This window comes from Pleurodeles waltl, chromosome 12, assembly GCF_031143425.1.
Source record: "Pleurodeles waltl isolate 20211129_DDA chromosome 12, aPleWal1.hap1.20221129, whole genome shotgun sequence".
NCBI classification, from domain to species: Eukaryota; Metazoa; Chordata; class Amphibia; order Caudata; family Salamandridae; genus Pleurodeles; species Pleurodeles waltl.
The window spans coordinates 282,361,758-282,386,499 of NC_090451.1; the positions used below are offsets into that span (position 1 = coordinate 282,361,758).

The 24,742-nt window shown below is 44.2% G+C and overlaps 1 protein-coding gene across 3 annotated transcripts in view; it reads right to left on the reverse strand.

Annotated features, from left to right (window-relative positions):
* NFATC3 (nuclear factor of activated T cells 3) overlaps positions 1-24,742 on the reverse strand; it is an 821,290-nt gene that overhangs the window by 105,179 nt on the left and 691,369 nt on the right. For all 3 annotated transcript variants that reach the window (XM_069216237.1, XM_069216233.1, XM_069216234.1), the window contains one exon: positions 12,949-13,977. In XM_069216237.1, coding sequence (XP_069072338.1) covers positions 12,949-13,977 — 1,029 coding nt within the window. The remainder of the gene's footprint in view (positions 1-12,948; positions 13,978-24,742) is intronic.

Sequence of the window (24,742 nt, forward strand, 5' to 3'; positions counted from 1 at the left end):
TACATAGGCGCCACTCGTGTACCGACATCAGTTGATTTTTAGACGGACGGCAGCCCCAGACAGAGTCACAAAAGCAAATTCGAAGACAGCATGCAGATTCCAAAATTTAGAATCTTATAAATGGAGATAGAGCAACACAGAATGGGTAGGAGGTAAGGGTCATGAGAAATCTGCGGCTAGATGGAGTCTCTACCTCAAATAGTGTTATCAAACTTAAGAAACATGTTCTTCTGATATAGATTTCTAGCCACAGATTCCTCACCTTTTAAACAGATATCAAAGCACTACCTATGTGGAGGCCGTAAGTGGACTAATTCCAAAACATCCTGCAGGACAGATTGGGCAAAATTACCCTCTGCAAACCTGACTCTCCAAACAGTAGTGCTTTGTTAATGTATGGAGGGACGCCCACGTAGCTGCCTGGCATAGGTCTAAGACTGGAAATCTATATGCCAGCACAGTGATAGCAGCTTTGCCCCTAGTAGAATCAGCAAGCAATCTGTCTTGAGGCTGGTTTTTAGCTAATGCCTAGCAGATCCTTATGCAGAGCAGAATCCAGTGGTAGATGGTTCTCTTCTGCACTGCCTTGCCTTTTTCCTTCATTCCAGAGAACCCTACAGAAAGCTGAGTGTCCACCCGGTTTTCTTTGGTACGATCTACATAGAAGCCTAGTGCTCTCTTTGGGACCAAGTGATGGAGTTTCTGTACTTAGAGGGATGAGGTGGAGCAAAGCACACCTGTGGGGTCATGGTTTGACTGATGTGTAACAGTGTCACAACGTTTGGCAGAAAGGATGCCAAGGTCCGCAGAACCAGTCTGTGGGGGAAGAAAGTAGTGTATGGTGGATTGAGAAAAAGAGCTTGAAGCTCACTCACTTGCCATGTTGAAGTGACCATGCCAAGGAACACAGTCAATGGTAAGGAGCCATAAGGTGAAGCGGCTCACGCGGCGTGCACATCAAATAATTCAATACCAGATTAAGGTACCTTTAGGGCATGATAAAGACAGAAGGGGGAAAATTACGCTGAAGTGATTTTTAGAAAGCACATCAAAACTGGTGAGGGTTAATCAGGCAACAGTCAGAAGGCTGAAAGGGCAGAAAGATAACCCTTAACTGTGCCCAAAGGAAAGTCTTGCTGGGCAGAGAGAGAACAACCTACAGAACGTTCGGTAACTTGGTCTGGAAGGGGTCATTCTGGTGTGTGCCAAAATACAAATGTGTCCCAAAAGCATGCGTACACAGTTTTTGTTGAGGGACACATGGCTGCCATGATGACATCAACCACCTCAGGAGGAAGGTCAAAGGTGTTCAGCTATTTTTGCTCTGTCTCCAAGAATGAAGGTAGAGATTGCAAAGTCCCGACTGCAAAACCCTGCCCTGCTGGTGCGACTGCAGGGGTAGCTTGATTGGAGTCCATATGCTCAAGCCCAGTCTCAATACCCAATCCGGAGCAACTAGGATGACTTGGGCCCAGTATGGTCTGATCTTCTTGAGAAGCAAGGGCAGGAGTGGTAACAGCGAGAAGGCATAGAGAAGTCCAGAGTTCCACTCGAGATGGAACACGTCTCAGAGTGAGAGACGCTGTGGTAATTCCAACATGCAGCAGTGTTGACATTCCCGGTGGTGTTGAACAGATTAAGCTCAGATTCTGCCCATTCGTGGAAGAGCAGGTGTAACCACCATTCACCAACTGCTTAGTTTGTCCGCCTTGGCATTCAAAGATCCTGCCAGGTGGTTCATAATCAGGAAAATTCCTTGGTGGTTCAGCCATTTCTGAAGTGCAAGGCCCCAGGTCATAGACACCACACTGTCCTGTTTGTTGCAGTACTACATGGCGGTGGTGTCTGTGAGCACCTGTATCGGCCTCCCTTGATGGACACCAGGAAGGCTTTCAACACCAGGTAGATGACCCCCAACTCCAGAAGGCTGACACAGAGCAGACACTCCACCAGAGACCAGAGGCCTCTGATCTCCACATCTCCCAGATGGCTGCGCTAGCCCAGAGGTGACGCTTTGGTCACCACTGAGAACTCTGGAGGGGAAGTGAGAGGAGTCTGCCACTGATCGAATCACGGTCCAGCACCCACCACTGCAGATCTTTTGCAGTCTCCTCTGAAATATTAACATCTTTGGAGAGGTCCCCTTGATTCTGGGTCCACTGGAGAATTTCAGATCCCACAGCAGAGCCCGCATATGCCACATGGCATGCTCAACAAGAAGTCTGCAGGAGACCACATCAGTCTCTGCAGCCTCAGAGTTAACATCACCGAAATTCTAGGACCAAGGCTGAAAGATCAGAATCACAGCCTGGATGTCCTGGACTATGTCCTAGGGAAAAGGCATGAAACTGAAACATGTCCAGAACAGCTGCGAGGAAGGTGAGTGTGGGAAGGGGTTGGGTGTGATTTCAACATATTGAAAATGAACCACAAAGACGACAAGCGATTTGTTGTATTCTGGAGGTGGTTGACGACTCCCTGGGCAAGCTCATCTGCAAAAGCCAGTCGTTGAGGTAGGGGACGACTAATGCCCCAGAGGTATAAAGATGAGGCCACCTGTTGGAAAATGGGTTATTGGTAGGGCAGGTAGGTACCTACACCTAGCAACAAGCCACTAACCTCCACGTAGGTACAGTTAGGTCTCAGTAAATTAATCCCAGCTCAACCCTTGGTAGCTTGGCAACGAGCGTCAAGGCTTAATTTAGGAGACAAAGTGTAAAGCATTCAAATATCACAAAACAGTAATTAAATAAAACACAGGAAACAGTTTAAAAATCCAAAACCAATTTATAAAAATAGTTTATATTTTTATCTTTAAAATGACACAAAAACTATTAAAATCGGTTCAGGGGAACCGGAGATATGAATTTTTAAAGTATTATTATTTTCTAGCGCTTAGAAACAAAAAGCGCCAATCGGGTCATCTGGTTGCACCAGGACCGGGGCAAAGTCAAACTTTCAGGCCGACCGCAATGGAGCCCTGCTCGGCTACAAGTCGCGGGAGGCCTCGGTTAAAAAGTTACCTTCTGACTTAGTCTCTTTTTTGATGTTTTTCTTCCCCGGGACGAACCTGCCAGTTGAATCCGACCTCCTGGAGCCCTTGTCCGGATACGCGAAGTCGGTTTCCTCTGTGGTGATTTTTACCTTCGGACTTAGTCGTTTTTTCGAGATGAAAATCCTTCGACCGGGGTAAACCTGGATCTTGATCCGACGTCCGTGGAGCCCTTCTCGGATTCAATGGCTGGGAGGTCCCGGTCAACTTTTTACCTTCGGACTTAGTCTCTTTTTTGGATGTTTTTCTTTACCGGGACGAACCACGAAGTCAGGCCGGGTCGCGGTTGAGGCAAGCCGGCTAGAATTTCCGCGTCGGTCGGTCACTTTATGGAGCTTTTTTTCAAAAATTCTCCAATCTTTTCCAAACTTCTGGGGCTTCACCCAGATGTTCTTTTAAGGTTCTTTTGGGGTCCACAGCTCACCCCAAGGGTCCAGAAGTTCTGTGATGGTCCTTGGGGGGTGCGGACTTCAACTCCCAGAATGCACCTGGCGCAAACTCCTTTTTGGCCACTGGACAGTGGTCAGCTGGTCGCTTCTTTCAGGAGTTGGTGCAGGGGACTCTGGTTAGCAATTTTTCACCTGTAGCAAACAGGGAGTCCCTCCTTGAACCAGTTGAAGCCAGGCAAAGTCCTTCTTGTGGTGAAGCCCAAGTGTGCAGCTGGTGCAGTCCTTCTGAGTGCAGGGTCCAGGTGCAGGCCAGGGGTCCAGCAGGGCAGTCCTTCTTCTTCCTTAGTTCCTTTCTTGTTGAATTCTGGAGGGGATCTGAGGTGTGGGTGCAGGTCTGCCAGTTTTATCCTTGCTCCTGGGTGAAAAACAGGGGGGCCCTGGTTCTCCAATCAGGGACAGGGTCGTCCCCCTGTGATGACCACTTCCTGGGAAGTGTGGCAAAAATCCATCCCAGAAGGCAACAGTCTCTAAAAATCCAACATGGATGAATCTGATTTTTGGAGGTTACATCTGGCTGAGCCCACCCACTGGTGTGGCTAAAAATCATAAACACACCCCTCTCCTGCCTTCTCCTAATCTAATCAAGGGGGCACCTAGCTGTCTGGGGTTGCAGGATGTGGGGGTGTTGCTGGGTGCTGCAAATGTCCTTCTCTGCCTTTGAAGACCAGTTTGGCAGCCCTCCCCCTTCCTGCCTCACCATCTGCTGAGGGGAGATTCTCTCCCCCAAGCACATTCCTTTGTGTGAAGTCTGGCCACTTCACACCTCATCAAGGCAGCCTGGCAGAAGCTGCTGCAGGCTGGCCAATCAGAGCACAGCAGCAAAAACAATGCAGAAATGAAATTGGCAACTTTTTAGGTAAAGTCTAAACTTTTTACCTGGACAAGTTATATTAAATCCAACAACTGGAAGTTGTGGGATTTATTACAACAATCAATTTGATACCAAATTCTTGGTATGTAGCATTTAAGGAGACTTTAAAATGTAAAATAAAGTCTGCCCATTCTAGCCTATGAAGGCCATTTACTTCAATGAGGGAAAAACGAATTTGGCTGTTTTTACCTCACCAGGGCTTATAAATCTATTTTTATAAAGTCCCTGCTTATAGTTACATGGCACCCAGCCCTAGGAGCACATAGGGCACACCTTAGGGGTGACTTATATGTAAAAATAAGGTAGTTTAAGACTTTGGAAGTACCTTTAATTCCAAAGTCGAATTTGCATATAACTTTAATTTAAAAGCAGCCAGCAAGGCAGGCTTGCTTTTAAAATGACACTGGGCACCTCAGCAATGCACCTAGGTGTGCACCACCTATGCTGTGGTCCCTAAACCTACATGCCCTACCATATACTAGGGACTTATAGGTAGGTTAACTTAGCCAATTATAATTAGCCTAATTTGCATATCCATTTTACACAGAGCACAGGCCCTGGGACTGGTTAGCAGTACCCAGGGCACCATCAAAGTCAGGAAAACACCAGCAAAAAGAGGAAAATGGGGGCAAAAAGTTATGGGGCCTCTGCAATCAGCCCTGTTTTCTCACACCACCACTGTCATTACTTTAGTGGAATGCCCAAGGGGCACTGTTGTGACCAAAGTGGGAGCACAGCAAACTACAAATGCTCATGTCCCATCTGGAATGCAGGTAAATCAATGGGCTGGCAATATGGGAATATGAGAATAGGCATTCTGCAGGTCCAATGCCACTCATCCTGTGTCTAGGATCAAGGACAGATCAGACCTGGGCCAGGGTGAGCATTTTGGATTTCTCCTTTCAGAGAAAGGTGTTGGCGTAATATAGGTCGAAGGCCTCCGTCCTTCTTGGGCACCAGAAAGTAGTGGAAATAACTACATTCTACTTCTAGTTTGCCAAAAGGGCTTGCCTTTTCTGCTGCAAAATTAACAGATGGTCCACCGTCAGTCTTTGGGAGAAGGAGAATCGTGGAAGGCGCGACAGGCAAGAAATGAATGCGAGAACATACCCCTTGCAAACTATCTGCAGTATCCACCTGTCTGAATTAATAGCCTGCCAGCCTGGAAAGAATCACTAGATTCCGTCTCCCACTGGCTGGCTGTGCTGCATGATGGGCATGCTAAAGAGGTTTGGTAGTTGTGGCTGCAGAGGTAGTTTAGGTTTTGGTCATGGGAGGGTTGTGGACTGGACGACATGCTGACGCTGGCCGTGTGGGCAGTAGGGACCTCAACCGTAGACTGCAAAATTAGTCCTCTGATGGTGCAGGACAGGCTGATGGTAATGGTTGCCTTGTCGCAAAAGGCGCAGAGGAAGTGGTGCAGATGGCAAGGAGGGTTGAAGAGGCCCAGGGAGCTGGCAGTAGCCCTACTCTCTAAATTGCTCAAATCATCCCTGTCCCCAAACGGGTGCATCCCATCAAAGGTCATGCCCTTCAGGGAAGACTGAATGTCACCAGAGAACCCAACTGATCACAGTCATGGCTCCTTAAGGCCCGGAAGCATAACAAAGAGAGTCGGTAGATAGCCGAAGAGCTGGAGCATGGCTGTACGGAACTCTTCAATCTGAAGCAGAGTGCCAATTGGCCTTGGAAACTTGGGTTACACACTGGAGAAATTGGAGGTACAATGTCTCTGACAGTCATGAAGGGAGTTCTGGAACCTTATCTATGGACACAGAAAAAAAAAAAGAAACTGATGTCAGCGCGTGGGAGTGGTGCCTATATAGGTCCTACACATCATTTCCAGAGCAGAACAGCATCAGTGAAGACCTGAAAGGCACCACCTCTCGGTGCACAAAGGTACTGCTGAACAGTTCTAGTGTAATGATCCAGTCTGATGCCTGGGGAATATTCTAAAAGGTGAGGAATCTGCGGCTAGAAGTCAATTCAGTATTGAGGAATACAAATCAAAAAGAGTGATTTCAGTCTACACTGTGCTGATCAGTGAAGCATAAACAGTTTAGCCACTTTTTCAAAAAGTGCAGGTACTGGGAGGGTGCCCTTCTGGTTTACTCCCTTGTCTTTCTTTCTCGATAGCACCATGTACTGTAGGTATGATAAACATCTGTGATCAGCTTATGATATCCTAACCTGCACAAATACTGTCAGCCACACGTTTAATAGGGCCAAGGACTTGTCATATTTAATTGCAGATAAAAAGGCAAAATTTGGAGTTGTGAAGGTGACACCTGTAAACTCTAGGTGAGTTGACACCCTTCTGAATGCAGACAGTAAACAGGAAAAATGCCATTAACATCACTGCCTAAAATTCCATTCATTGAGCTGTTGGCCCTTTTAATAAAACCATTTACTGATAGATGATGGTCCATATATCCATTACCACGTATGCAACTTTGCAGACTGATCTAAAATGGGAACGAAGGGGTGCGGAGCTGGCCATGCTCCTCGGAGGACAAGTCTCCTCATGGCTCCACCATGTCCCTATTCTTCAAGACCTGGTGACAAGGAGATTTCAGTGTCCTTGCCAAAAAGAGCCTTGCCTGTTACGGGAATATCTCTGCTCCGATATACATGAGCGGATGCATTGTTAAGAAAGACTGTGCCGTACAGGCAAGGTGGAACACAGCTCACCTGGAACACCACAGCTTTCAATGGTGCAGCAGCAACCCCACTGGGCTGCTGGGGGTGAGACACCAGGCTTGCAATGGGGCAGCTGGTAAGGAGGGTTCTTGGCAAGGTCCCCAAAGAAGACTGAAAGGAAGCCATGTTGAGGAAACAAAGGATCTGGGATAATGCAAGAGCTTCAAATGGCTGCCCACGTTGCTGTCTAACCTATGGAGTGAGGGCTCACTGGAGGAGACCGATACGGGGGCTGGTACTGTTCCTGGCACTGACATCTCCAATAATGAGGAAAAGGTCTGCTCTATGAAAACTACTGTGAGAGAGATGGGTCAAAGAGTTAGTGCCATTTAAGGAGACTTGACAAGGATAAAGACAACAGTCATGGCCTTTGAGTTGTTCGCGAAAGGACCTGAAAGAGGCAGAGAAGTCCAAGAGGCACTTTGCTACTCGTGGAACACACACTTTGATCCACTCCGAGTCGCATATTTATTGTACAGAGTGGACTTTCAACAAGCTGTTCCAGTTCATTATACAGGGAGTTTACCCTCTGAAGTATGATCCAAAAGTTGATATATGAAAAGGTTTTGTCTTCCGAGTCCATAATTCACATTGAGATGCAGAAGGTTTATTCAAGCTAGGACCACAAAGGAAGTTCAAGAACCCCTAAGCACAATTATCAATTAAAAAGTCTAGTAGTCGATGGACAAACCATATCCCAACACTGGTTCAAGCAGCAGAGGTGTATTCGGAGGACAGGAAAAACTGTAAAGTAGTCCAGTGGTTCAAAGCTATTGGATTCTGCAGTTTGTGGTTGTGTGCAGTCATGCCTTGATGTTGTCAAGGGCATAGTGTGCTGTTGTCTTTGATGTGTGAGGGAAAAGCCTGTGGTATAATTGTTCCCTTTCCTACTACTGCCTCTTATGCCCTCCAACCAGCCCAGTTGAAGCATAAGAGGTGATTTAGTGTTTGCAAGCCTGCATGCCACTCTGAGATGAGTATTATTTTCATAACTGGGGAGGCATACACATAATTTGGCTATAGAGTACTGTCCCTGGGTCACTATTAACATGTGCTTTTCACTGCTCATTAAAATCCGTAAAATCTAAAATATAACCGATACACCAAAAAGAGGACTGCGGAAACAAAGTGGTCTTAAGCCCCCTTTATCTATGTATGTATTTTTTTATATGTAGGTTACTAAGTTTGCCACGAATGATGTGTCATTACACACCAAACATAAAAATCAGAATTGTTATCAAAACTTAACGTGTCATCTTCAGGGATGTGGAATTCCTATCACCCAGGACATATTGTTTGGTGTCAAGGGCAAAAGGTTTTCATGTTTATTTTGTCCTTGGGACAACTAGGCCCAACCCCCTGCAGTACAAACCCCTTGGCTGCTAGTTTACAGAGAAGGGAACTGTCTGCAGGTGAGGTAATGTGTGTCCACATGTTAATGCTGCCCGAACTTGTATTTATGGCTCAGTAACGAAAAGCTTTCATTTTTAGGGTAAGCACTGTAAATACAAGTTTTAAGGTCACACTGCACTACTGACAGTGACAGTGGTTCCATTGAAATAAAAAAGTGTACACACATTTGAAAAGTTTAACAATATGAGGCTAAATATAATGCTCCCAGAATACTCTGTCTAGATGCAAATATTTGCAGAAGCTTGTAGGGAAGAGTGATGATTATTTGCTTTCAAAATAAAATGTTCAGAAAAAAATGCAAGTAGGAAAAAACACGTTTTGGTAATGTGAAATTTTAGGTGCTATTTAGTAGCGTCATTTATTAAGATGTGTTGATGCCTGTTGATTTCCAAAAAGTATTCCTAATGGGAAATCAGTGTAACCGTTTTCAACAAGATTTTGGGAAGCATGAAAATAAACAAGCATTGGTTAAGTCAACCAATAAATTTTTTGTGAGTCCTTTGGTTTCATCAATGTGTCTCTTGTATTGACATGGCTTTTGTAACATTTTATTGTTGTCGGACCTGCCAGGCACTCACCATTGTAAAAAACACTGGCAAAAAGAAAAGAAAAAAAAAAAAAAAAAGGTTTTTGGTCTCAAAAACCACAAATTGTCACCAGTGGTGTAAAAAAGGCCTGGCAGCCCCACTCAGCACAGCACTTGCCCCAAGTGAGTCTAGAGGGGGGGGGGGGGCTCCATGTATTTTACAGGGGTGGCCTCCTCCAGTTTTGTTATGCCACTGATTATCAAAGTAGTTCTTGGCACTGAACAAAACTACTTTGTGTGCCAATGTGCTCCATGTGGAAGAGCAGAATGGGAGCATTCACAGTAAAGCCAGCTGGTAGAGAGAGAAACAGAAGTTTAATTTAAAAAAAAAATGTCTTTGTTAATGCCAGACCTAATTAGGGACCCAATTCTTAAAGAAAGTCACAAAAGTGCCCCCAGAGTGTACATCTTTGAATTGGTGGCTATCATGAGTTCACAAGAACTTACAGAATTAGACCAGGAAATCATACTCCTAGAAAATATTTGTGAACTTTATTTAAGAATGAGCAAATACGCATGTGTAGAGTTGCTCATGTGAAAATCTACTGATCATTTACAAGTTCACTTTTCCTCCAACCACTTTTTTCCCAACCCTGGAAGTACTTCTACTTCTGCCATTGTCAGGAGAAAATTTCCAAACATTCTCATTACGGGAAAAGATTAGAAAAGAGCTGGTGAAAATCCTTAAAACATGAGATTAGTAGCTTGTAGACTCAAAGGCATTCTAACCCTGGAACTATTGCTTACTGCTTCCTCAAGCACCAGTATGTAGATCTGCTGAAAGGTAGCAAAATAAGGAAATTGCTATAGTAGGGATTGAAATCCAAGTATTCAAGTCCTACTATAGCTGTGGCTCTGGCGTAATCAGAGAGGCTATTATCAGCGGTTATACATAATGAGATTGCTGCCATAATTTGTCATTGCACTACATGGCACCAAAGGGAAAAGTAGATTGTTTTTCAGGACACGTAGATTTAAGAAGCAACTGATCCCATGGACAAGTATATATTTTATTAAATTCCACACCCCTGCATCTCACTGCAGCATGCATCCTTGACAATCTTCCAACAGAGCAAACACTTTTGGAGCACTGGAGTCTGCTGCCAAACACTGCAAGACCCAATTTTCTTTTTCCAACAGATATCAAACACAAAGATCACATTTCAGCACAAGGGTGCCCCTACAATGATCCATATTGCACAAATTAGAAACCCTATTCATCTTTATTTATACACATGAAATCTCCTCTAACTCAAATCTACGAAATACAATTCAACATGAAAATTAATAAAGGCAAATTGACTTGAAGACTCTTAATTGATGTCTGAAAGGGACTATGTGAGTATATGAACATCTGATTTTGAAATTAAAATTGTTCAAATTAAGAACAAAACAACGATTCCAGCAATGGAATAAAGCAACACAAGGGTTGAGGTGCATATCAGTTGTCCGATTCAGGACCTAAGGAGAAGGCTGATCTGAGGGGCACCTCACTCAATAAGGAGATGCATGCTGAATTTGAAAAAGAGTATTAACCTTTATCGAGATCAGAATGCAGACAATTCTGTGAAAACTGCTTCCTGTGGAATAAAACTCAGTTACTTAATCTCCAGTTGCAATCTTCTTGATACACACATCTGAAATTTTGGTACATGATCTTCTTCACCATCATATCCATCACTAATTTTGTTAAATAAGTGCTGATAAATTCTGTTCCTATGTATGGCTCTTAGCTCATGTTCCTCTAGCTTTTTTCTTTTGGGGGGTGGGGGGGGGAGGAATGGGGCGGCGAGTGGTGGGTGTTGTCATTGTGGACCTCTATTTTTAGGGGTACGGGGTGTTCTCATTGATAATGTTGATCATTAAGACACCAGCTCCACCTGTTTGGGTATTATTGCTATAACCGTGCTTCCGAACCTATGAGGATCTTACTGGTTAAGTAAGACATTACCCAACTGCACTACACCCACAACTCAAAACTGTATCTAAAACGTTTCATCAGCTACTGACATGCACAAACTATATGACACTACGCAGACATCATTAATTCATTCAGTTTGTAGACTGTATTAATTCAATTTTTATCAAATCACAATTCGTTCTCATCATAGTTGGGAAGCTCCACCACCATCTCAAACACTGGCTCAACAATATGCAACTGAAAGACTTCTTCCCTGCTCCCTCCACACCAAGACTCTAATTAAGCCCAGCCTCTCATTCAAAGACGATGCAGACAAGAAATCCTAGATCAGTGGTTCCCAACCTGTGGTCCAGGGACCCCTGGGGGTCTGCTCAGGGTGTCAGCGACTGCTTAGAAAATTAAATAATATTAACAGATAAGGTCCTTAGCTTTCAATAATGACCAAGTAGGGGGTCCCTGGATTCCAAAAATGATTAAATGGGGAGGTCCCTTGGTTCCATAAATGATAAAGTGGGGGTCCATGGAAGTCAAAAGGTTGGGAACCACTGTCCTAGATAGCTCACTATGAGACATGTCACTTATGTTGGATACACCCCAGTTCCCAAATCACACATTTGGATTGATTCAGGTCTACCAGCAAACGAAGGGAGGAAAATGCCCTCAACAATCTCTTCAGGTCCTCCTGAACCAACTCTAAGTAGGCATACCTGCTGCCAGTGGTCTAATCACTGGCCAATGCAGACAAGGCAACATCCCTTGTACCTGAAGATCCCGTAGAGTAGAAAGATATGAGAAAATGGTAGCAGGCACACCCTTGCTATGACCCCCAAACCTCAAGAATACATTCATATTACAATGACCCAACACTAGAGATCTGCAAGAAATAAAGAAAAAAAACCTTCCATCCTTTTGTGACATCTGAAGATTTACTAAAGATATCGAAATTAAGATTAGGTAAACTAAACCATAACATCTTAATATTCATTTAAATACTATATTATTTTAATAAATTGCTGCATATAAACCACAATACATTATAATAAAAAGGTAGATTAACATAAGATAATAAACGTATACACGATAAAGTCCAACGAGATTAGGTGCACAATATTAAAACATGGATAAAAATCTAAAACATCATAAAATTAAAGGTATGTCAAATGTTATAATGTCCACGTCTTATACTTTTGAAGAAGTCTCTTCTAAGTCTCTTTAAGCAGCAATAAAATCTGTTAGCCAAAATAATGCTTTAACGATAATCTCTCCCTAGCTTGATGCAGAGCTGAAAGGCAAAGTGTTACTGTAAAAAAAAAAAAAACGAAGGCCTATGGATTCATAATCATGTTTTAGATGACTAACACGTTTTTGTGATGTACCAGAAAATAGTTATCCATTTCGAAACTGCACACTATTTAAGGAAGCACTTACCTTAGCGTACACCTTGCCCTGTATTATTCAATAAAATTTAGCTATTGTAGACATGTGACTGCAGCTGACCGGCTAGTGAAATGGTATTCCAAGATACCTACACCAGTACCTTATAGAACACGATTCCCCCCCCCCCCCCACAAAACTGAGCATTTGCACCATGATCTTCAGCAGTTTGAGGCACTCTAGATAACTTGTGGTAAAAAAAAAAATATATGTTATCCTTTTCCAGAAAAAATATTTTTCGTTACCGAAATGGTATTTGTAAAACACCACATAAGCAAAGGACAAATAACCCAGCTAAAAGCTTGTGCCGTTCACAAAAATGACATATGGAGCTGTTCTATGGGCTGATTTGTGTGCGTACATTTTTTTAAAAATTACCGTAAGTTCAGGATACTACAGGTAACGCAATTTTGTTCAAAGGCATAAAATATTATTTTTAAAACATTTTCTTACACAGTAAGACAAAACAAAAAACACACATCCATACCAATAAATGTCTTGAATCACCAACAAAATCCTTACCATCATCTAAAGTGATGTCCTGTAGACCAATGGTCTCAAAATTCAGCTCTTGATCTTCAGGTTCCGATTTAATATTCAAAGATGCATTATCAGTTGACACTGAAGCTGCATCAGATACACTGTGATGGACTAGGGATGTAGCTGAAGAAAGACTTCCCAGTCCAGGGCTGAGGGTTTGTGAGGAAGGCTGTCCAGAATGCAGTATTGGTACTGGAGATGAAGATGAGGTGGGGCGACCTGAGTTAGGTGTCTGGTAAGGCAAAGTCTGTAATTGAGGAGATGAAGGTTCGGATAATGGTGAACAAACCAGTGGATAGGACGTTGTTGCAGTTGGTGATGAAGCAGAGCCTGAGTTTGAGGTGCGGTATGTGACTGGTTGCAGCTGAGGTGAAGTTTGCACAATCGGTTGACTTGTTGTAGGTGACGGAATTGAACTGTGTCCTGTATTTGAACAATGGTATACCACTGGCTGTAGCGACGACTGCCCAGAATGACCAGACTGTGCCAACTGGTGTCCTGCTGCTGCTGAGTCAGAATTTGAAGAATGGTATTGAATTGATGGCACTGACCGTGACCCAAGATTTATTAAAACTGGTACAGCTGAATCTTGTTGAAATGAAACTGTATCAAATCCTTGGCTGGAGGCAGAGTTCATGGGAAGACTATGCTGGCCATTATACATAGCAGATTGCATAGGAAGGTAGGAAGGCCTCGCTGGAGGTGCAGACGTAGCTTGAAAAGACTGGTGAATTACAGTATGACAACCTGCACCAGGATGAATGTTCCTGCTCTGTAAATGGGAAAGATGGGGTACAGATGGGTTTAACACAGATGGATAGTGCTGCGGAACTGGGAAAACAAGGCTCCTAGATGATGTGGACAGTAGATTATCACAACTATTTCCTGTATCTGGTGAAGGCAGGTGTGTTCGAACAGACTGCATGCTCTGAACAGTTCCACTGAGGGGCATCGCCAAAGTTGTAACTGCAGGCAATTCCACCTCCTCTCTGTGCTCCTGCTTCATTAAAACTGTGAATAAAGCAAATCAACAGTTAAAATGTGCCCAAAACATTTGCACCATACAACTGGTGGGCAAACAGTTTGACGAAAGATATAAAAACGGAATGTCTGATCAAAGATATCTGGATAAAAGAACATTTATAAAAATTAACGCCTGGAACGAAGCAATGAGATAGAAAAAAAAGCCCGATTTGCTACAGAAACCAGAGCTCTTACGATCAGACAAGAGAACATCAAATGGAAGAGTAATTATGACATTGATTTGAAATCATCACTTTTACTTATGCAGAAAACTTGAATAACAAACATTTGCAATGCCATCGGTCTCGCATTTGCTCAAGTTAGAGCTACTGGCATTGTAAATTCATATCTGGACTTTTCTTGCCACATATATTGGTCAACCCTGCCTCATAATTTCGTGTTTCCTTGCCATGTAATTCCAGTGGCCAGACATGTAACCAAAGCACTTCCTCTATCTGCAGCAAAAAAATGAAAATGTTGCCATTTAGCATCCTAATTTAAATCTGCCATGCTAATTCCAATAGAATACCACTTTCACCACCCCACCATCAGAGTTGCTAGCTGTCTAACACAATCCCCCTAAAAAAGGCATGACAGCCACAGAGGAGAAATAAACTAGAAGGGTCACCCAAACATATCAAGATTGTCCAAACACTCATGGTGTAATAAGGATGTTAAATTGGTCTGGATTATGGTCATAATTGTAATAAGGGGAAATTATTAAAACATATGCAATCATCATATAATCCTTTATCAGAAATAAACTTTTGGCATTAGACTGTAATGCTCACAACAGCCCCTAGAGTGCACCATAACAAAAATATCATTTGAAAGAAACGTGGTTATGTAACCATATTGTTAGCCCCCTAGAGGGCATTATCCCATGAAAAAAACAAAAGCAAGTAAAGCAGTGTAACCATATATTTAGACCCTAGAGGGTGTTTTTAGGGCTAGCAGACCTACTGCAATATTATTACAAACTAGGCCTTTAAAACAAAACTTCTCCCAGCTGTAAAACAAAAGTTCTAGCCATGAGAAAGCTTAAAAGACGATGAATGTTGGGAAGTGTTATCATTTTGAGGTCCCGCTAACATAGTGTGGGGACCTGTAAAAGATGTAGACAGAAAGAGCGTTTTTACTGTGGTCTTATTGTCCTAGGACCACCATAGGCTGAGTTATGAGCAAAAATGTTTTGTGAAAGTAATGCCCTGCAAAGCATTATGGGGCAGGTTTGTGTGCTGGAAATATTATAGTATGTTGACTGCAATGCTCAGAACAGCCCCTAGAGGACAGCACAATAAAAATAGCATTTGGAACAAACATGGCCATGTAACCATACAGTCAACCCTTGGAGAGCATAACCACATGAAAAAAGAATGGAAGAAAGTAATGCAGGATAACCATGTATTTAGTCCCTAGAGGGTGTAGTGAATAACACATTTTCAAGGCTAGCAGTCCTATTTCAATGAGATTACAGCTTTATGGCCCATAAAACATAACTTCTCCCAGCTGTAAAACAAAAGTTCCAGCCATGACAGAGCTTAAAATGTTAATGAATGGTGGAAGGGGTTATTAATTTAGAGTTCCCATTAACATACTGTGAGGACCCAGAGATGATGTAGACAGAAAACACATTGTGGTCAGTGTTTTGAAGGTGGTTCCATTGTCCTAGGACCACCAAAGGCTGAGTTTTGAGAAAACATGTTCTGTAAAAATAATGCCCTGCAAAGCATTATGGGGAACGTTTCTGGGCCACAGATTTTCATATGTTGATAAGACTGTAATGCTTAGAAAAGCACACAGTGAAAACAGCATTTGTAAGAAACACTGTCATGTAACTACATAGTTAACCCCTAGAGGGAATAACCACACAAAAAGTAAATGGCAATAAATAATGCAGTGTAAACATATATTTAGCCCCTACAGAGCAAAATAAATTACATATTTTCAGGGGTAGAAGGCCTCTAGCAATGATTTTACAAATGAATACAAGCTATTTCTAGCTATAAAACAAAAGTTTTAGCCATACAAGTGCTTAAAAAGATACTGAGTGCTGGGAGCGGTTATTCATTTGAGGTTCCCACTAACCTAGTGTGTTATGCTGCATGTTTTGGTGGTGGTCCCATTGTCCTAGGACCATCACAGGTGTTAGGAGCAAAAAAGTTTGCAGAAATAATGCCATGCTAAGCATTATGGTGTGAGTTTCCAGAGTGCAGTGAATATTGTAGCATTGGCTTTCTCGCTGTGCCGAAGAGTCACTTTTGCTTTGAGCATTTCTGTTTTATGTAAAGCATTTACCAATTTCTAGCGTTTTAAGGGGAGAGCCACAAGAAATTACTCTGATTAGGTAACTGTGAACAATGTGACCAGAGCTCCAATACCGCTGATTGAGTTCAAGATGTTGTGCCTTTTTGGGCTGTGAGTGCCATGCTGAAGTATATCGACAATTGTGCAATAATCCATTTAACAGGGGCAGTCAGCACAGCGTGGCAAAAACAGCCTTAAGGCTGGACAAATATGAAGCACTTACCAATGAAATCAAGTGATTTCTGAAAGGCAAGTCCAGGAACAAATGAAAGAGACAGGCGTGAGGTGGCTGTCGTTAAAAACCCACAATACTTACAACATGTCAAAGAGCTTGCAAGCTCAACCTCAAAAATTAGAAAAGTCTGCAGTATTGGGCTCATGCTTGCTTTGACATTTATATACGAACTGAAATGTAGTGGGAGAAATATTGAATATGAGCTAGCTATATGAGGTTAGAAATGAACTAGACAGCTCATCAACTTAAAAAATTAACTCAATGCAAATCTTTAATTGTTATACGTTAAGGATTTCAACTAAAATATCACTGTGCCATAATTATTGATACACCTTATGGAACAGCCTTTCACTGTAAATTTTATAATAAACATAACGTGCCATTAATGCAAAATGCAATTATTACAAAACAAATATATTCCAAAGAGTAGAGGAAGTAGAGATTTGAAAGAAGTAAGAAAGAAATGAGAACTGGAACTCCCAACAAATTCTTACGAAGTTGCATTATGCATGGGACGCAAATGCAGGCAAAAACTGATTTTAAACAGAGCACCCAGGGATACCAAAAAGGCTCTATTAGGGGTTAAGACTGGCTAGAAGGTTTTCTGTTGTGATACTTATTTTAAATTAAGTACCAAAAAATGACAGCAAATACAATGACATACAAGTCGTGCATAAACCCATTTTGAGATACAAATGCTGTTTACAATACATACACCAATACTAAACAAAACTAAAATATAAGAAAAGGAGAAAAAGATGGAGAAGGGTGAGAAAATAAGGTATAGATGGAGAAAAGAAAAAAAGGAAAAAGGTCAGGAAGAAAAGAAGGGAGGGAAGACAAAACTCAAAGCAAGGAAGAGAGGGCTCGGAGGTGGGCTGAAGTACTGCAATGCTGAGGGGGATGGGAGTGGGGGCGGGCAGGGGAGACAGTGATGAGGTAGAATTAAGAGTCCTGGTGAATTGGGGGGGGGGGCTGAGGGGTAGCAAGAAAGAAATGGTGACCATGTGTGAGAAGAAAATATCTGCTTTGCCCTTTGAATTGTAAATTACCTTTTCATAGGATGCAGTCTTGTACATCTACGTGAGCCGTTCCTCATGCAACAGCAGTTGTGGAAAATGCCAGTGTTGCAAAAAACAAATATTGGCAGCTGTAAGGGTAGTGACAAGCATGTGAATGGCATGCTGGGTCAGCTCAGAAAGGCCCAATAAGTCATGGAGGAGAATTAGGGGGTCCGGAATAGGCAAGGGCACATCTATAGATTCCAGGAGCATAGACTCCACTGCTGTCCAGAAGGAGCCAATGACAGCACGATCCAGTAATATATGAACTATACCACAGGGCGAGTGATTGGATCACATCACAGGCAAAGTGAGGGAGCAACCTGAAGCTGTGTCAGGGTCCAGTGCCAGCCATGAAGGATCTTAAAAAGGACTCAGCTTCTTTCATGCCTCCCGGACTCCCGTTCTAGGGCCTCCAAAAAATCTGCCCAATCCTCCTCCTCATATTCCACCTGCAAGCAAGCTTGCCCTGACATCCTGAGTCTAGCCAATTGTGGCTGGGTGTAGGGGTGGTGAATCAGGAGATTGTAGAATCTGGACAGCAAGCCTTTAAACTGACAACCGGTGTTAAGATAAGACAGCACAGGAGAACAGGGGATGGTCCAGGGTTGGGGGACCCAACTTGCTTAGCAAGCAATGACGTATTTGTGTGTAGCACCATTGTTCAGTATGCAGCAGGCTAAATTCCTCCATAGCATCTCAAAGGACTTGAGTTTGCCACCGGAAATCAGGTGTGTGTGGATTAGAATTCCAGCTCAGCGCCAGGGCCCCAACTCAAGCATAACACCCTCCCCTATGCGAATACCAATATTGTTTCAGAGGGGAACTTTGTAATGGAGATGACCATGAACCAAAAAGAGCTTGTGAGCCTGTATCCAGGTGGTGTACATGGCTTTCAGCATAGGTTTGAGGGGCGCTGCGACGATGGGCCAGAACAATAGGGTCCTGTAGTCTGAACGAGGCCTTTTGGATTCTGCATGCATGTATGGCATTTGTGACAAAAGTATGGCTAGACAGTAATGCTCCACAGAGGACAGGCCCAGCCCCATTGCTGATATACGGGAGATGAGCTTCCGAATTGCCAAGCGATGTCTCGCTGAACCCCATATCTAGGCCTTAATGGTCTTGTCTATGTGACAGAGGGTTGAGAGGGGTATTAATTTGGGAAGCATGCCCAAAACATACAGGAGGGTTACTATTTTCACCGCTTAAGTCTATCCGCAGAGAGAGCGAGAGAGAGAGAGAGAGAGAGAGAGAGAGAGAGAGGGAGAGAGAGAGAGAGGTTCAAATGGGACCACTTTAGAAACTCCAATCACAATCGCACCATAAGTGGGTCCAGGTTATCCACCACCACCCTACTTGCAAATGGTGAATAAGAGTGGATGAATTATTTGAGGGGGACAGCTAGAATACTGGCCAGTATCTTGACAACCCCGCTGAGCAGGTCTAGGAGCTTAACTACATAATAAGAAATGAAGGCACTGGACTAACTTTTCAAAATTCAATTGGATTTTGCCACTCTACCATGTACTGCTTATACCTTTTCATATTATATATCATATGCCATCTGAAATCACAGCATTTGCAACACCACCTATGGCATCGCAAATCCCATAATTTATAGAGAACAGGTACGCAGGAGAGTGGCAACTTATAGTTACTGTTTGGTTAGCGAGCTGAAAACAATGTGTATTGAAGCATGCTAGTTATAATAATGTGTAGGTGGCACATACATTTAAGGTATAAATTAAACTTTTCATTTTTTATTAGAACCTTAATCCTTGCCGGAGCATGAGATGTCGATGACCCTCCCCCACGCGGTTAGGGAGTTGTACCAGAATTCTCCACGCAACGGCGCTGATGCATCTGTTCGGAGTACGATGCGCCAGTTCCAGGTGCAGCAGCTCCGAATGTGATGCGCAGAGTCAGCCCATGTGGGAAGGGTAATGTGTTGATCTTCTCCGCACAGTGGTGACGATGCATTGTTTCTGAAGTAGTGGTTCCAGAGGCGATGCAGCAGTTCCGAGTGCTATGCGCGGGTTCAGTTTCTGCAGCAGCAGTAATATGTCAATGCGGATCTTGCAGCAGGCAATGCATTGGTTCCAAGTGGTGCAACAGCGGCGATGCACAAGTTCTGGCAGATGCAACACCTTATACTCAGTTCCCAGGGCCCTGGACTGGGTTGGCACCACTGGACAGAGCAAGACTTGCTGCAATCAAAGTCCAGGTGCTGTTTGTAGATGGAAGGGAAGTCTTTGATGTCACTGAGGCTTCAGCACACGAGGTAAGCCAGAAAGCCCTGGGAGTCCCTTATGTGGGATGGAGAGGTTCAGGCCTAGTCCTCAATCACAGACAAGAGGGTAGTAGGCATGAGGTCAGCTCAGCAAAACCGGAGTTCAGCAGAGTAGCAGCTAAGCACAGTGGCAGTCCCAGTAGCAGCACAGCAGTCCTTTTTAGCAGAGTATCCACAGGTCCAAAAGTGTACTGTCAGTGGTGTCAAAAGTCCAGTACTTATACCCTGTTGTGTCTAGAAGTGGGGCAGACTTCAAAGAAGGGTCTTTGAAGTGCACAGAGGCCTTCCCTTTCTGTCCTGGCTCCAGGCTTACTATAGGGGGGTAAGCAGTCCTTTGTGTGTGGCAGGATACTGCACTTTTAGATATCTCATCCCATCTCACCCAACCTGTCCAGGATGACCAATCGGGATGTTGATGGCTTATATGTCACACCTAAGCTCCCTTTGTGTGTGTCTGTCTAGAGTAAATTCACAAACCCAGCTGTCACCCCACCCCGGATTTGTATTGAAAAGAGGCAGTAGGCAACAAATGACTAAAGTAATTAAATGCCAACTTTCTAAGCGTAATAAACAAATAACAGGCACTACCCTACAAACCCTGAACTTGGGCCAATTAAACGTATTATTAACCACAGTACAGTAGTTTCAGGAGACTCAAATAAAAAAAATAGTAAGAAGGTACCAACACACACAGTGTAATGAAAAAACAAATATAATTATGCAAAAAATCATGTATAAACCATTGGAAATGGCTCCACGAAATCACAATATCATAAGTATAAATAATCAACAAAGTTTAGACACAAGAGCAATAGATCAAAAAATCAAACAACTAAGCCTGCACTAGGTCAATACAGACAATACACAAATTGCTCATATCCAGTCAGCTTCAAAAAGCATGAACAGCGTTTCGAACCCTTGCCGTTTATAGCATCATCATTAGGACATACTATAGAGCACATGTGATAATCTACAAGACAATAGATTAAAACTGTGATAACGCACCTTTAAGGAAATAATAATGCTCTCTATTTGATAAGGGAACCAAGGACAAATACTCACATTCGGTCCAATGTATAAATCATCAAAGAATAAATCCTATAAGCAACAATGAAAACGAAATCAATTTTCACATCAATTTAGCTCGTAACACCATAAGCGTCATAAATCCAAATAAAAACTCCTGCATGCCACCTCAAGTGCAGAAACTAATCACTAATTACAGAAGAAACAAAAACACTCCTGCATAAAGAGAGAGGTAAAACTCACAAAAAAACCTGCTTGTGTCGATACAAAAACTTCAATAAAGACTCCAAAAAACTAGACAGCCCAATCACTCAAGAGTAAGCATGTTCAAGACCAGGGCAAAGATATAAAACTAATATCAACTGCTGTGGCCACTGACTAAAAGACCTGTGCCACACCCAAATCCCCTTTATATTTATAGCCACTTCACAAAAAGCGAATCAGTAATGACCCACCCAAACGAGAATTAATAGGTATACGGGCGCAAGCAGGCTCAGTTTACTCCACTGTCCCATAACAGCTTTGCAAGAAAGAAACCAGATTATGTAAAGTTGGCGTTTATAATCGTGCAGATCACTCACAGTGCACATGAGCTGAAAAATAAAGCTGGTCTCCATTCAGATCTGCAACAACATCTCGTATGGTAACCATAGCGCATGTGTCAAAAACCACCACTAATAAATAAAACGCGCACACCGAGTTTAAGATATCAAAGGCTCCAACAACGCAGATACACAAAAAAGCTCCTCAATGGACTCAAGTGTCAAATACAGATTAAAGTCATATGGCTTTTACAGAAACTACTTATGACAATGAACCAAAGGTCAACGATCGAACAAATACTCACAAAAAAAAGGTTTTGGAGATGCGTCCAGGTCCAGTAACGATCCCTACTGAATTTATCATTGAGTTGCTGAACAACTCATGGAAACAAAATTATTTTGAGTTTGATGGGGAATTTTATATGCAGGGCAAGGGTACATCCATGGGGGATTCATATGCCTCAAGTTTTCCCATTCGGTTTGTTGATAATTTTGAGAAAAAACAAAATTATTAATGATCCTGGGCCTAATCCTTTTTTTGAACATGTCTGCCATTGGGGTTGATATGTAGACAATGTTGGTCGTTCTAAGTTTGGCGGTTTTAGGACCGCCACGCTTGTGGTCCAACTGCCAACAGGCTGTATTACGACTGCGCCCGAGAACTGGCAGTAACACAGCCAGTTCACCGACTACCACCAGTGCGGTCAGACCGCCGCCGGCTTTTGCCATTTCCAGGATGGCGGAAAGGAATGTACCGCCCACCGTATTACGGCTCAGCTCACCGTCACGATTTCCGAGGCGGTCCGACCGCCACCCAAAGCCGACACAGACATCAGGGAGCAGACAGGCATACACAACCACAAGTGCCATCCACATATACACTGGTACCATATCATGACACCATCATCCACACCACTCACTCTACCCACACCATGCACAACAACTAAACACACATCACATTCAATCACCCACACACCATTCACACCAACTCTCAAACTCACTACCACACATGAACCATTTCACACACCAATACAGACAGAGGCAAAGCTAGGAACAGAAGTGATGTTGCTACACAATCACAATACACACACACAGATGAGGAAAACGATCCACATACCTGTGTATCCGAGGCAACAATAGTCAAACGCAGGACAACTGAATCAAATTGCACCAACTGGGCAGGTTGGCCAGATATATTAAACAAAAAAACAAAAGGGAAAAACAAAACTATGTACAATAGATGCCCATTGGGCAGTCCAAAGGTCCATGTCTATGTGGCACAACAGTGCCAACAAGGCTCCAACTTGACTCCCAACATGACCATGGTCTCCACAGGGCAGGGGCTTCAGTGGGGCAGGCAGGCACCTTAGGGCGCAGGGGAAGGGGGTGGTGGTGGTGGGGCCTCAGGTTAGGAAAGGGGGGGGGGGGGGCTAGGGCTTAGGCTTTGGAGGGGTGGGGGCTTGGCCTTAGCTTTGGATCGAGGGGGAGTGGGTTTTGACCAGTGGGTGGGAGTGGAATCAGGCTTCTTAATTGTTTTTTTTCTTGGTGGGGTAAGGGACATGGTAACCGGAAGGAAGGTCTTGGGAGGATTGACGAGTGGAGGGATTGGGTTTGGGGAGGCCAAGGGAACATGTAGGGACAAGACCGGGTGGGCCAGGAGGTTTGAGCAGGTCAATGCGAGAAACGATACGTTTTTTTAGGAGCACGTGGAGGGGCTGTGGAAACAGGCTTAGTAGTGGAGGTAGAGGGAGTGGTCGTAGGACATGTAGGTGTGCTGGATTTGGATGCAGGTGGGTGCTTAGTCTGCTTGTGTGTGGTGGATGAATGTTGGGTGGCTGATTGGGGGGGGTTTATGTGTTTTGGGAGGGGGAGAAAGGGTGGGAGAAGGCAGGCAGGTCATGTAAATGGATGTTGTGGTGGTGACTGCAGGTCTGGTGTGTATGCTGCAGGTGTCTTATGGTTGTGGTGATGAGTGCGGGTATGGTGTCTCGAGTGCATGTCTGGGTGACTGCTGTTGTGGTGACTATCAGTGGGGGCAGGACCTTGGAGTGAGGATGCAATGCTTGCAGGGGTGTGTGGTGAGGTCACTGTAAGGGAGGAGGGGTAGTGGAGGATGTGGCTGTTGTCATGTTTGCATCTGTCTGTTGAGTGTGTTCATGGCTGTGCTGTGATCTGTGGTGCCTGTGTGTCCTTGAGTGCCTTGTGTGTTGTTCTGGGGGCATGCTGGTTGGATTGTGTTCTTGGGCTGGCTGAGGGGAGAGGGGTGCCGGATGGGGCACAGATTGTTGGAGGGGGGACGGAAGACACAAGGGCACGGGCTGCCGTCAAAGAGGAGGCTAGAGCCTGAAACGATCTCCATAGGCCAGACAAGGCATTGTGAATACCTTCTAGGTAGGCATTGGATTGCTGCATCTGAGATGCCAGCCCCTTAATGGCATTCACAATGGTTGTCTGTCCCACAGAGATGGTTCTTAGGAGGTCAATAGTCTCCTCACGGAGGACAGCATGGCTGACTGGGGCAGGGCCAGATGTGCCTGCGGTGAAGGATGGGTGAGCGGGCACGGGCAACTCGGTGGGGAGCTACTGGGGGGAGGGTGGTGGTAGGGGGTGTGGTGGACGAAGATGCTGTGTGTGTGGGGGGGGGGGGGAGGGGAGGGGGGGGAGAGTCCCAGAGGGGTCCGCCACCACCAGGGAGCTGCCATTGGAGGAGGAATCAGAGTCTCATGTAGCTGTGGTAGTAGGCTCCTCCGTGGTGCTCCCCTCACCCCCCAGCCCACTGGTTCCCTCAGCGTCAGTGGACTGTGCCTCCTGGGTCCCGTGGGCTGCAGCATCCCCACTTGCTGGTGACTCTGCTCCTTTCCCTGATGATGCTGATGCACACATGGACACAAGAAAACAGAGAGGGAGGGGGGAAGACAAAGAAAGGGATGCAGGCTGCGAGTAACTTACCAATTATGCAGGAAGACACACATGCAGTACACTTTAGTCTAAGGCCTCACCTTACCATAGCCCTCGCACTACAGGAATGAGCCATAAATAGGGATTACACCTGCCTTTTTGGAGTTCACTACACGGACAGTGGTGCCCTACAGATTTACTGGACATGTCCTGCATAACCAACTGAGGAATTCATTCAATGCTCAGATGTATTGAGTACCACTACGCCACTTTGCAAGACAACAGGAACAATACCTGACTGACTGTTCTACCCAGTTACCACATTACCTGCGTACCCATGCCACCTACACAGCAAAGTAACGAACGCCGGACACGAAGCTGAACACCTGCA